At 39.3% G+C, this 14,369-nt stretch overlaps 1 protein-coding gene across 1 annotated transcript in view; it reads left to right on the forward strand.

The window, feature by feature from the left end:
* LOC121387427 overlaps positions 1-14,369 on the forward strand; it is a 176,049-nt gene that overhangs the window by 137,184 nt on the left and 24,496 nt on the right. The window contains exons 40-44 of the mRNA XM_041518538.1: positions 578-1,555; positions 3,825-3,876; positions 5,835-6,031; positions 11,046-11,095; positions 12,935-13,057. Coding sequence (XP_041374472.1) covers positions 578-1,555; positions 3,825-3,876; positions 5,835-6,031; positions 11,046-11,095; positions 12,935-13,057 — 1,400 coding nt within the window. The remainder of the gene's footprint in view (positions 1-577; positions 1,556-3,824; positions 3,877-5,834; positions 6,032-11,045; positions 11,096-12,934; positions 13,058-14,369) is intronic.

Below are 14,369 nucleotides of genomic sequence, written 5' to 3' on the forward strand. Positions count from 1 at the left end.
GCATCAAAGGCTGTGGTTTGTACTGTCATGTCTTTGACACTGTCTCCTTTTCTCTGTCTGTCTCCTTTTCTATCTCTGTCCATATCTCATTTTCTCTGTCTCTGTCTCTGTCTCTGTTATCCCCACTGTTCAATTTTGTTTATCTTTGTCTGTTTGTCTGTCTATGTGTCAGTCTTTCTTTCTCACTCCCTATTTCCCTTCCTTTCTCTCTCTTTCTCTCTCTCTCTCTCTCTCTCTCTCTCTCTCTCTCTCTCTCTCTCTCTCTCTCTCTCTCTCTCTCTCTCTCTCTCTGACTCTGTCTCTCTGTATCTCTGTCTGTCTCTCTCTGTCTCTGTCTTTTCTCTCTCTGTCTCTTTCTCTCCCTCCATCTCGCTCTCTCTCTCTCTCTCCTAGTCTCTCTCTCTCTCTCTCTCTCTCTCTCTCCCTCCCCTCTCTCCCCTCCCTCCCGCCCCCGCAAGTACCATATCTTGAACACAAAATAGCCATAAGTAATTTTATGTGGGATGTTGTTAAACAAACACGCCTTTCTTTTACAGTGCTGTTGTTCGTATTGTGTAGTGTAAAATCATTTTCACAGGTCACAAAAAAAAGCAGTCAAGACGAAAAGGCATCTGATTTAGAAGCAGCTGAATTTTTGGCATCATATTTGTTGGCAAAATTGATCAAAGGTTTGCCGGAAGATTTAGCAAACGATTTGGCGGCTTATTTGACCACTGACTTACAACTGGACTTGCCTGAAAAATTGTCAGCTCAAATGGCAGTCCGTTTGGTACCTGGTTTGCCGAAAGACTTGGCTGATCGTTTGGCAAGATATTTAGCAGATAGTTTACCAAAACCGTTGGCATCTGCCTTTGCAACTCATTTGGCAAATAAACTAACATTTGGTTTGCCCGCAGAGTTAGCGAGTGATTGGGCAACTCACTTGGCAGCGAATGTATCACTTGACTTGCCTGAACCATTATCCATTCAAATAGCAGTCCAGTTGAAAGCTGGTATGCAGAAAGACTTGGCTGAACATTTGGCAAGCTACTTGCGCAAAGGTCTGTCAGTACAGTTAACATCTGATTTGGCAGCTTTCTCGGCATCGAGTTTGGCCACACTGTTGACAGTGTACCTGACATCTGGTTTACCCCAAGATTTGGCCAGTGACTTGGCAACTTATTTGGCAGCGAACTTATCATTTGACTTGCCTGAATCGTTAGCAGCACGAATAGCAGTCAGTTTGGTAGCTGGATTGCCGTTAAACCTATCATATCGTTTGGCGAGCTTCTTATCGTACCGTCTACCAATAAAGCTGGCGTCCGCTTTGGCAACGCATTTGGTAGCTAAATTAACGTCTGGCATGTCCCACGATTTGGCAGCCTATTTGGCATGTCACTTAACATCCAGCATGGTGTCAGGTTTGCCTGAAGATCTTGCAGTGCACTTGGCGTGTGGCATGGCAGGGGGAGCAGCAGCGCAGTTTGTGGCTCATTTGTTGGAAGGGTTACCGAAAGACGTGGCAGAGCTTATTGCAGCTTACTTGAATAGAGTATCACCTGGGCATTTAGGAAAGGTAACTGTGTTAATAGTCAGCTTATTGCAGCTTACTTGAATAGTGTATCACCTGGGCATTTGGGAAAGGTAACTGTCTTAATAGTCAGCTTATTGCAGTTTACTTGAATAGTGTATCACCTGGGCATTTGAGAAAGGTAACTGTGCTAATCGTCAGCTTATTGCAGCTTACTTGAATAGTGTATCACATAGGCATTTGGGAAAGATAACTGTGTTAATAGTCAGCTGCCTCATTCACTAAACTCTCTTAACTTTGCGATCTCGCAGTGCAGTGCTAAAAGACTTGCAAAGAGGGTGCTTTGTTGTCTAGCAGAGCCTAAGAGACCTTTGTGAATTAGGGCCAAGGGCTTCTAGAATCTTTTATAAAAACCACTAGCCCAGAGCTTCTAGATTATGGTAGTCCCACTCCCATGTCTATAATGATATACAATGTTGGGCTAGTAAATAACTATATTTATCATGCCCGACGGCTAGTCAAAAAAACGTCAAATGTTGCATTTAAGTCTCTTATAATCGATCTTAATTTATATCACTTAACTTGTTTGGTTGGCGTTCCTGTAACGGTAAGGTTGTAGTGCGCCAATTGATGACGTCAAAGTGTTACGTTCTAGTGAGACGTATCACTTTGATATGTACCAAGATATTTTTAACCATATGGGTAATAAAAATAGATAATAACCTGTCACTGTCATTTATCCTGCGACAGTTAAAATGATGAATACTGTGAGGCTCTGCTAGCTGAGTGGCATTCACCATTCGACCTGCATGAGCACAATAAAGCCGATATCTTAAGACAATAACTGGATATTTTATTTATCCTACAGTCCTGCATAATATGAAACAAATTAATGAAATGAACCATTTTATTTCACAACTTCACCGTTTTCCAGAGAACTAGGTCCACATGTTTCGAATGCCTTGTCGCCTACAATATCTATACACCAAAACAAAATAGATCTTAAATATATAACAACAATTTATTTCTTAGTTTTTAATACAAAAATTGTCATCATAATGTTTTCTAAAAATAAAACCATCAGCTTGAAATAGAATTATCATTAACATTGAACAATTAATGCAACATTCATTTGTTAATCGTAAGTACAGTAGTGTAAAAGTAGTTCCGTCCCACAATAAAATATAGAAATTTATTCAGTCATCTTATCTTATTATAGTCCACTACCTATAGTGATTTCAGAATAAAATGTTTTAATCTTACATGTTTATGTCAGGGCTTCTAGTGACTGGCCTTAGTGGCGTCGTGGTTAGGCCATCGATCTACAGGCTGGTAGGTACTGGGTTCAGATCCCAATCGAGGCATGGGATTTTTAATCCAGATACCGACTCCAAACCCTGAGTCTCAAGGCTCAATGGGTAGGTGTAAACCACTTGCACCAACCAGTGATCCATAACTGGTTCAACAAAGGCCATAGTTTGTGCTATCCTGCCTGTGGGAAGTGCAAATAAAAGATCCCTTGCTGCTAATCGGAAAGAGTAGCCCATGTAGTGGCGACAGCAGGTTTCCTCTCAAAATCTGTGTGGTCCTTAACCATATATCCAACGCCATATAACCGTAAATAAAATGTGTTGAGTGCATTGTTAAATAAAACATTTCTTTCTTTTCCCCATGGCTAGTGATATTAAACGTTGGGCTGATAAATAACTACTATATTGCCATGCCCAATGGCTGGTGAAAAAAAGATTAAACGTTGCAGTTAAATCTTATTTTGTATATATAAATATCCTGACCCCCATCCCAAACCCCAGTGTTAGTGTTTTTAAGCTCTACCTCCCTCTTTAGGTGACATATCTGATTATTATTATTATTTAGTAAAATTGTATTAACTTAAAGTAAAGTAGGGCTAGTGAATTTTTAATCGTGGCTAGTAAATTTAAAAAATCACTGATCCCAAGGCTAGTGGATTAAAAACAAATCTAGAAGCCCTGGTTTATGTACATGTTTATGGGGAAAACATACTTGCATTAATTTCATGATAGTTAATTTGATGTTCAGATTGTTATAAACATAACTCTTCTTTTCTCTCTCCCCACCCCCCTCGCCATCTGCCTCCCTCATTCTCTCTCTTTTCCTCTGACTCTCTCTGTCATTCCTTCTCTCTGTGTATGTCTCTGGCTCTGGCTTTGTCTCTCTCCTTCCCTCTGTCTTTGCTCTACCCTCTGTTAGACACCATATGCCATGATAGTACAAAATATCCTGAGATGTTGTTACACATTCCTTTCCTTTTTAAAATTTTTGTTCAAACTTTCAGAAATTTGAAAGACCTACCAAAAAAGGCATCGTACCAATAAGGGTAAAACAAGGTTTGTATTTTAAAATATTCTGTGATGATTGGATGATTTTCTGTCATGTGAAGCCTCTTTTCATTGGTTATAGGACAGTTATATGCTAAATGTCTTTTGGTTGGCTTAATAATCTCAGCATCCATTACTAACACATGTATAACTGGGCAGAATAGAATAACGGTCTGACTACACAGATGCCATCTACCACTGAAATTCATGTTAAAATAATTAAGTTTCCATTGCATTCATTACAACATAACGTCATCCCATTGGTCCAGCCATAGCAACGGAGTTTGTTAATTTCTTGATGATCAGTGTACAAGTTTGCCAATATAAAGTGACATTGTCAGATATGATGTTATGCCAGCCTTGGTGGTGTCGTGGTTAAGCCATCGGACATAAAGCTGGTAGGTACAGGGTTCACAGTCCAATACCGGCACCCACCCACAGCAAGTTTTAATGACTCGATGGGTAGGTGTAAGACCACTACACCCTCTTCTCTCTCACAAACCACTAGCAAGTAACAACTAAACCACTGTCCTGAATAGACAACTCAGATAGCTGGGGTGTGTGCCCAGGACAGTGTGCTTGAACCTTAATTGGATATAAGGTTTTCAATCTCCGTCCTTATGTCTATCTTACTCATACAGTTTCTTTCTCTGTCTATCCGTCTGTCCTACATATAGTTTTCTGGACGTTTTTTTTTTCTTCACAATTCCTCAAGATATTGAGCTTAAATTTTGTGTCTAGCATTATCATGTAGAGATACAAATAAAGTTTAATGTTTTGGTGGATTTACCCATTCATGACTAATAGTGAAATCAAGTTTGACTTTCATGGCAATTTATTCAAGGGCCATAACTCTTGTCAAATATGGAATTTATCCTTCTTCAACAGTTATGGCCACATCAAGATTGATGTTCATGGCAATTTATTCAAGGGCCATAACTGTAAGAATATGGAATTTATCCATGTTTGACAGAGTTGTGGCACTTGAACTTAGGATATTTGTGGGGCCCGAAAGGGGACGTGTATTGGTTTAGAAGACGTTCAGAAGTGCTTGTTAATCCTCCTGTCTGTCTGTCTGTGTGTTGGGCGTGGTAGGGGACATGTATTGCTTTAGCAGTACTGTCAGAATGCTTGTTATCATGCAACCATGCCTCCTATTGACCTGATAACCCCTACCTGATAATTCGAAGTGTTATCATGTCACTAGGAAATGAGTTGTGCGCATGGTGTATATTTGCTAACTTTTCAGGTTAAATCAATATAACATTTACACTTCCTATAACAACAAATTACATCTTATTTTTCAATTCTCCATTATTCACTTCCATTCGGAACTAGCCAACGTTTTTATTTAAACATTTTGAAACAAAAAAGCAAGTAGCTTCCTGCAAAGAATGTTTACACTGGAACAGCGCCTGGCGTCAGTCACTAGCAGCCAGTGATGTAGATCTTCTTCAGGTTACACGTTAACTTGAGTTTATTTTCACAGAAAAAGGTACATAAATTGTAATGTTGTGACACAACAGACTTTGAAATATAATCAAAGTATTTTATTTAAAATTTGAAAACACATAACTTTTAGGCTGGCTATGCCATTCCCAAGATGCTTTTGGGCACCTGCTACTGTCCGATTTCCAGAAGTAGTTTCTACACGATAAAACTAATACTTTCTATACCGCTTTTGACTAAAACATATTGAAAAATGTAACTTCAAAGGGTTGCATGAAAAACGAAATATCAGGTTACTGCGTTTTGATTAAAGTAAATTAAAGTAATATTTATTTGGCTCGGTTCAATAACGGTGTAACAAGCTTGCTGAAGCACGCTTAGCTGTTACACCATTACCTAAACCTCACAAAATAACCACGATATCAAAGCATAGTAACCTGTTATTCTATATTTATCACCATTATTATATTGCTTTTGCAGTACTCTTGTAATGCTTGTTATATTATCGTCATTATTAGCTCAAGACAGCTGGAAAGACCTCTTCAAGATGCCCTCGGCTCTTGAACACCAGCGGCTGTATGAGCTGGAGCGGGGCAAGACGGGTGAAGAGAGCGCAGACAAGTTGGCATCATTGCTGACCTGCCTAGACAAGGATCCTCTGTATCCCACTGAGTCCGGCATCCGCCTCGTACACAAGATCACCGTATCAGACAAGGTATTCATTCACTTCAACTTATTGGTGTGCTTATTTATCCAGTTAAAGTTCAAGCATGCTGTCCTAGCACATGCACACCTCAGCTGTCTGGGCTGTCTGTCCAGGACAGTGGGTGGGTTACTAGCTACCCGGTTAGTGATTATTTGTTAGTGTTTTGTGAGAGAATGTTAGTGGTCTGTGAGAGAATGTTAGTGGTCTGTGAGAGAATGTTAGTGGTGCTGTGAGAGAATGTTAGTGGTCTGTGAGAGAATGTTAATGGTGTGTGAGAGAATGTTAGTGGTCTGTGAGAGAATGTTAGTGGTCTGTGAGAGAATGTTAGTGGTTCTGTGAGAGAATGTTAGTGGTCTGTGAGAGAATGTTAGTAGTTCTGTGAGAGAATGTTAATGGTGTGTGAGAGAATGTTAGTGGTCTGTGAGAGAATGTTAGTGGTCTGTGAGAGAATGTTAGTGGTTCTGTGAGAGAATGTTAATGGTCTGTGAGAGAATGTTAGTGGTCTGTGAGAGAATGTTAGTGGTTCTGTGAGAGAATGTTAGTGGTTCTGTGAGAGAATGTTAATGGTCTGTGAGAGAATGTTAGTGGTTCTGTGAGAGAATGTTAGTGGTCTGTGAGATAATGTTAGTGGTGTGTGAGAGAATGTTAGTGGTCTGTGAGAAAATGTTAGTGGTCTGTGAGAGAATGTTACTGGGGTGTGAGAGAATGTTAGTGGTTTGTGAGAGAGAAGTCGATGTTGGTTGGGGTCCTTTAAAAAAAGAAAAAAGGCAATTGAAACCAACATAAAAATTAAAGAAATGAGCTCTATTTAAAAAAAAAATGTATTTGGAAAAAAAAAAAAGCAGAAAAAAAAAAATAATAACACCCTCCATAAACATGCATCCACCCCCATATTTCTGTATGTTTGTTGATTTAATGTCATAGGCTTTAGAAGTAGGGGTGGGTGATTGCAGGGGGCACTGGCTTCCAACTCTGAAGATAGTGCTAAAAAATTAAAGTAATATATCAACTGCCCATACTGTCATATTGCTGTCTTTGATTTTGATAAGATTTATTCCAGTTTGCATATAATTAGCTGAAAACGATGCATTTTCATATTCATATATAAATACTCTATACAGTATGTGCGCGTACTGCACAAAACAGTTTTGGCTAAAACATTTTCAATATGTCTACTAAATATCCCATTTGGCAAATATTTTGATGGCTACAGTGCATATATAGATAGTGCATATACCCCCCCCCCCCCCACCCCCACACACTAAAAAATTAAAGTAATATATTAACTGCCCCTACCCTCATTGCTGTCTTTGATTTTGATAAGATTTATCCCAGTTTGCATATAATTAGCTGAAAACGATGCATTTTCATATTCACATATAAATAATCTATACAGTACTGCACAAAACAGTTTTGGCTAAAACATTTTCATTATGGCTAATAAAAATCCCATTTGGCAAATATTTTAATGTCTACATGTAGGTATTTTTGATCCAGGGTGATGAGCCCTGTATGTGGTTGCAAACAAGTCATTACACCTGAATGATGGAAATAATTGGTAAAAAGGTCTCAGGTTAGCACATATTGCCAGAGTATCTGTGTAATAGTTGCCCGAATGATTAATTAATTAATGTGCTCTATAACAAACTTTTACCAAATAGTCACAAACCTCAGGTGAATCATGTTCTATGCTACCTGTAACCTAGCTATACATCCCATCCCCTAGATGGCATAACAGTACATACCACTGCTTTTGATGTACCAGTCATGTTATCTTCAAACTGCATGACTAAGACATGTTTCTGGAATCTTGCACAAATGAAGAGCATGCGCAAGCTTCCACAAGTGAAGACGTGATTGCGGGAAGCTTGCATAATTAAGCATATAATTAAGCTTGCACAAATGAAGAGATGCTTCCACGAGTGAAGACAATCTTGCGGGAAGCTTGTATAATTGAAGATATGCGTGCAGCAATCTGATGACAATCTTGCGGGAAGCTGGTATAATTGAAGATATGTGTGCAGCAACCTGATGACAATCTTGCGGGAAGCTTGTATAACTGAAGATATGCGTGCAGCAACCTGATGACATTCTTGCAGGAAGCTTGTATAATTGAAGATATGCATGCAGCAACCTGATGACAATCTTGCGGGAAGCTTGTATAATTGAAGATATGCATGCAGCAACCATACACAACCTGATGACAGTCTTGCAGGAAGCTTGTATAATTGAAGATATGCTTGCAGCAACCCTATGACAATCTTGCGGGAAGCTTGTATAATTGAAGATATGCGTGCAGCAACCCTATGACAATCTTGCGGGAAGCTTGTATAATTGAAGATATGCGTGCAGCAACCTGATGACAATCTTGTGGGAAGCTTGTATAATTGAAGATATGCGTGCAGCAATCTGATGACATTCTTGTGGGAAGCTTGTATAATTGAAGATATGCGTGCAGCAACCTGATGACAATCTTGCGGGAAGCTTGTATAATTGAAGATATGCGTGCAGCAACCTGATGACAATCTTGCGGGCAGCAACCTGATGACAATCTTGCGGGAAGCTTGTATAATTGAAGATATGCGTGCAGCAACCTGATGACAATCTTGCGGGAAGCTTGTATAATTGAAGATATGCGTGCAGCAACCTGATGACATTCTTGCGGGAAGCTTGTATAATTGAAGATATGCGTGCAGCAACCTGATGACAATCTTGCGGGAAGCTTGTATAATTGAAGATATGCGTGCAGCAACCTGATGACAATCTTGCGGGAAGCTTGTATAATTGAAGATATGCGTGCAGCAACCTGATGACAATCTTGCGGGAAGCTTGTATAATTGAAGATATGCGTGCAGCAACCTGATGACAATCTTGCGGGAAGCTTGTATAATTGAAGATATGCGTGCAGCAACCTGATGACAATCTTGCGGGCAGCAACCTGATGACTCTTGTATAACTGTGTGCAGCAACCTGATATGCGGGAAGCTTGTATAATTGAAGATATGTGTGCAGCAACCTGATGACATTCTTGCGGGAAGCTTGTATAATTGAAGATATGCGTGCAGCAACCTGATGACAATCTTGCGGGAAGCTTGTATAATTGAAGATATGCATGCAGCAACCTTAACACAACCTGATGACAATCTTGCGGGAAGCTTGTATAATTGAAGATATGTGTGCAGCAACCTGATGACAATCTTGCGGGAAGCTTGTATAATTGAAGATATGCGTGCAGCAACCTGATGACAATCTTGTGGGAAGCTTGTATAATTGAAGATATGCGTGCAGCAATCTGATGACAATCTTGCGGGAAGCTTGTATAATTGAAGATATGCGTGCAGCAACCTTACTCAAGTGATGGCAGTTTTGCAGGAAGCTTGCATAATTGAAGATATGCGTGCAGCAACCTGATGACAATCTTGCGGGAAGCTTGTATAATTGAAGATATGCGTGCAGCAACCTGATGACAATCTTGCGGGAAGCTTGTATAATTGAAGATATGTGTGCAGCAACCTGATGACAATCTTGCGGGAAGCTTGTATAATTGAAGATATGCGTGTAGCAACCTTACACAACCTGATGACAATCTTGCGGGAAGCTTGTATAATGATGACAATCTTGCGGGCAGCAACCTGATGACAATCTTGCGGGAAGCTTGTATAATTGAAGATATGCATGCAGCAACCTGATGACAATCTTGCGGGAAGCTTGTATAATTGAAGATATGCGTGCAGCAACCTGATGACAATCTTGCGGGAAGCTTGTATAATTGAAGATATGCGTGCAGCAACCTGATGACAATCTTGCGGGAAGGTTGTATAATTGAAGATATGCATGCAGCAACCTTAACACAACCTGATGACAGTCGTGCGGGAAGCATGTATAATTAAATATATGTGTGCAGCAACCTGATGACAATCTTGCGGGCAGCAACCTGATGACAATCTTGCGGGAAGCTTGTATAATTGAAGATATGCGTGCAGCAACCTGATGACAATCTTGCGGGAAGCTTGTATAATTGAAGATATGTGTGCAGCAACCTGATGACAATCTTGCGGGAAGCTTGTATAATTGAAGATATGCGTGCAGCAACCTGATGACAATCTTGCGGGAAGCTTGTATAATTGAAGATATGCATGCAGCAACCTGAACAGCAACCTGATGACAATCTTGCGGGAAGCTTGTATAATTGAAGATATGCGTGCAGCAACCTGATGACAATCTTGCGGGAAGCTTGTATAATTGAAGATATGTATGCAGCAACCTGATGACAATCTTGCGGGAAGCTTGTATAATTGAAGATATGTGTGCAGCAACCTGATGACAATCTTGCGGGAAGCTTGTATAATTGAAGATATGCGTGCAGCAACCTGATGACAATCTTGAAGATATGCGTGCAGGGAAGCTTGTATAATTGAAGATATGCGTGCAGCAACCTGATGACAATCTTGCGGGAAGCTTGTATAATTGAAGATATGCGTGCAGCAACCTTATGACAATCTTGCGGGAAGCTTGTATAATTGAAGATATGCATGCAGCAACCTGATGACAATCTTGCGGGAAGCTTGTATAATTGAAGATATGCGTGCAGCAACCTTATGACAATCTTGCGGGAAGCTTGTATAATTGAAGATATGACAATCTTGCGGGAAGCAGCAACCTGATGACAATCTTGCGGGAAGCTTGTATAATTGAAGATATGCGTGCAGCAACCTGATGACAATCTTGCGGGAAGCTTGTATAATTGAAGATATGTGTGCAGCAACCTGATGACAATCTTGCGGGAAGCTTGTATAATTGAAGATATGCGTGCAGCAACCTTACGCAAGTGAAGACAATCTTAATTGTGGGAAGCTTCCAGAATTGCCGACTAGCATATGCAAGCTAAATGTAACCTTGCAAATATCTTGCATTGCTTGTACTACCTTATAACAAGCTTATAACTAACTTCCAACAACCTAGCCAGAAACATGCATTTTTGTTTGAGCTATTTTTCAGGGTTTTTTTTATCATGTGTTTTCAGGGTTCACACGAGAAGTGCAGAGTGGAATCTGTCCCAGGAATGCCCAACGTGTAAGTAGTTAAAGAGTATGTTCTATTGTAAGATATATTTTACTAACAAAACTTTTAAACAACTAACATTACATAACAAATACTTGTCTTTTTTTGTCACTAGGAATGCCAAATATGTATGCTAAGTAAAAATTTGTTGCTACTGTAAAATATTTTTGACTAACACAACATTTTAATGACTAACATTACTCAATAAATAAATTGTTTGATTGGTTAATATAAACCCACTAACATGTATAATAATAAACCATTGGCATGAGTTCGACCTGTACCCCCGTTTCAATGGTTAGGGTAGTTTTAGGTATAGGGTTAGGGTTAGTCTTTAGAGCCTTTGATATAGAGGGGTATGGGTCCGAACCATTAAGAGTCCATTCACAATTCACAAATACATGTCAATGGCGTAGCCAGAGGAAAAAACGCCGAGGCAAACCCAGACCTGTAAAATAAATATCAGTGTCATGGGAAAAATAAAATAAATCTGGGGAAATTCCAGACGAGGCAAGCCCTTTTGCCTGCCTCATGCTGGCTACGCCATTGCATGTATATACGTGTTAATGAGTGTATAAAATGTAATAATAAAAAAAAAATTGGAATGTCTGTGTGGGTGAAAGCCTACTTTAAAAATGTTGATTTTTGTAAGGAATATTTTAAAGGGTTTTTTTAAAGCATTCACTGGAATTAATATCAGTGTCTATAAATACAACGGATTTTACAAGGATATTTGGAAAATGTTTCTCTGGTGGTAATTTGAAGTGTTAACAAGAAATCGGACATATATACATGTCGATATGTTTATGTGTACAAGACAGCGTTTAATGGATATTTAAACATTTGTGGTGGCATGCACTCAGAAATCAGGTGATGATATATCTGAGGTAAGTTCACATTAAACCAAATTACCACATTAAACCAAATTACCACGTTGAAACCAGTCCAATACATGTAGTTCGTGAACGTTAGTGAATGGTTTGCTGGCTGAACTTGCGGCAGGTGTTTGCTAAAGGTTAGCTTATCCTGCCCTACAAGTGGATTCTGCCATGAGCTAAGCTGGATACCTGATTCAGTATACTGTTGAATCCCGTTAATTGGCCCCGTTGGGTAGTTCGATCTATCCATTCGGTTAACATCTGTAAGTGTAACTCGGGACTTCAATATACAGTTGAATCCCGTTAATTGGCTCCAACCCCATCGGTGCTCAAGAATTTGTTCCATCCATCGGGTAGGTCGACCTATCCATTCGGTTAACATCATCTGTAAGTGTAACTCAGGACTTCAATATACAGTTGAATCCCGTTAATTGGCTCCAACCCCATCGGTGCTCGAGAATTTGTTCCATCTATCGGGTAGGTCAACCTATCCATTCGGTTAACATCTGTAAATGTAACTCAGGACTTCATTTTTGGTTGGGGGTGGGATGTAGCCCAGTGTTAAAACGCTCGCTCGATGCGCAGTTCGTCTGGGATCGATTTTTGTCGCCGGTCGACCCATTGGGCAATTTCTCATTCCAGCCAGTGCACCATGACTGGTATATCAAAGGCCGTAGTATTTAGTACCCTGTCTGTGGGATGGTGCATATAAAAGATCCCTTGCTGCTAATCGAAAAGAGTAGCTCATGAAATGGCGACAGCGGGTTTCCTCTCTCAATATCTGTGTGGTCCTTAACTATATATGTCTGATGCCATATAACTGTAAATAAAATGTGTTGAGTGCGTTGTTAAATAAAACATTTCTTTCTTTCTTTCATATTTGGTTTGAGCGTTGTGGTGTATTCAAATTCTGAGATCGACCCAATGAGATTCTTCTGTACTTATGATTGAATTTTCTGTTTTGTTTTTGCAGTGAGTCAGGCACCACACAGTTTGGGATAATTAAAATGGAGTGGAATGCTGAGGTTCCTGGAGATGTCACGAAAAGCAACCTAGCTCTGTTACCTGCATCGCAAAGCCTTCACGATTCGGACATGTAATTGTTAAAAAAACTTCTCTTTTTTTCTCCTTTGTTGAAACACCTTCACGATTCTGACATGTACATGTAATTGTTAAAAAAACTTCTTCTTTTTCTCCTTTGTTACAAAAAACACCTTCATGATTCTGACATGTAATTATTAAAAAAAGAACGTAATTTTTTTTACCTTTGTCGAAATTTCTCCATCACAATTACATGTATAACCTAATTGTTTAAAAAAAAAAAACTTTTTTTTTTTTTTTACCTTTGTTGAAAAGCTTTCATCATGCTTCTAACATATAATTAAAAAAAAAAAAATTCTCATGTTTGTTGAAACACCTTCTAACAAGTAATTGTTAAAAATCATAATTTTTTTTATCCTAGTTTTGTTGAAACACCTTCATCACAATTTGAATATGTAATTGTTAAAAGATCATCATTTTTTCACCTTTGTCAAAATATCTTCATTACGATTGTAACGTAACATGTAATTATAAAACAACATATAATATGTTTTTTCAACCTTGTCGAGATGCCTCTGTCATTATTCTTACATGTACAGCTAATTGTAAAAAAAAACATAAAATGTGTCAACTTTGTCAAAACCATAGCAACAAAATTCTGGCATTTAATTATTTAACACAATTATCTTAGTTGAAAACCCCCCATTGTATTTTCCCCTTTGTCGAAACCATGACAACAAGATTCTAGGATGTAATTGTTTAAAACAATCTTATGGAAAATATAATTTTCACATGTTCCAACTGCTCCCATGACTAGCTGGAACATCAAAGGCCCTGGTATGTACTGACCTGCCAGTGGTAAAGTGCATCTAAAAGGTCCTTTACTACGTTATTGGTGGGAGACGTCTGTGTCATGGCAGCAGGTTTTTTGTCCCGTTCTCTTGACTGGGTGTATACCGGCCTCAGTGGCACAGTGGTTAAGCCATCGGACTACAGGCTGGTAGATACAGGGTTCGTAGCCTGGTACTGGCTCCAACCCAGAGCGAGTTCTTAAGGGCTGAATGGGTAGGTGTAAGACCACTACACCCTCTTCTCTCTTTCACTAACCACTAACTACTAACAACTAACCCACTGTCGTGGACAGACAGCCCAGATAGCTGAGGTGTGTGTGCTCAGGACAGCATGCTTGAACCTTAATTGGATATAAGCATGAAAATAAGCTGAAATGGAATGAATGACCATGTGTTAAATAACCATATGTTAGACATAGATACATGGCTTACAAATGTACAGAGGTGTCATTTAACTAATATTCCTTTCTTTTCCCTTCCATCCATCCGTACGTCCATAAATCAAAACCCTGGCAC

This window comes from Gigantopelta aegis, chromosome 13, assembly GCF_016097555.1.
Source record: "Gigantopelta aegis isolate Gae_Host chromosome 13, Gae_host_genome, whole genome shotgun sequence".
NCBI lineage: Eukaryota > Metazoa > Mollusca > Gastropoda > Neomphalida > Peltospiridae > Gigantopelta > Gigantopelta aegis.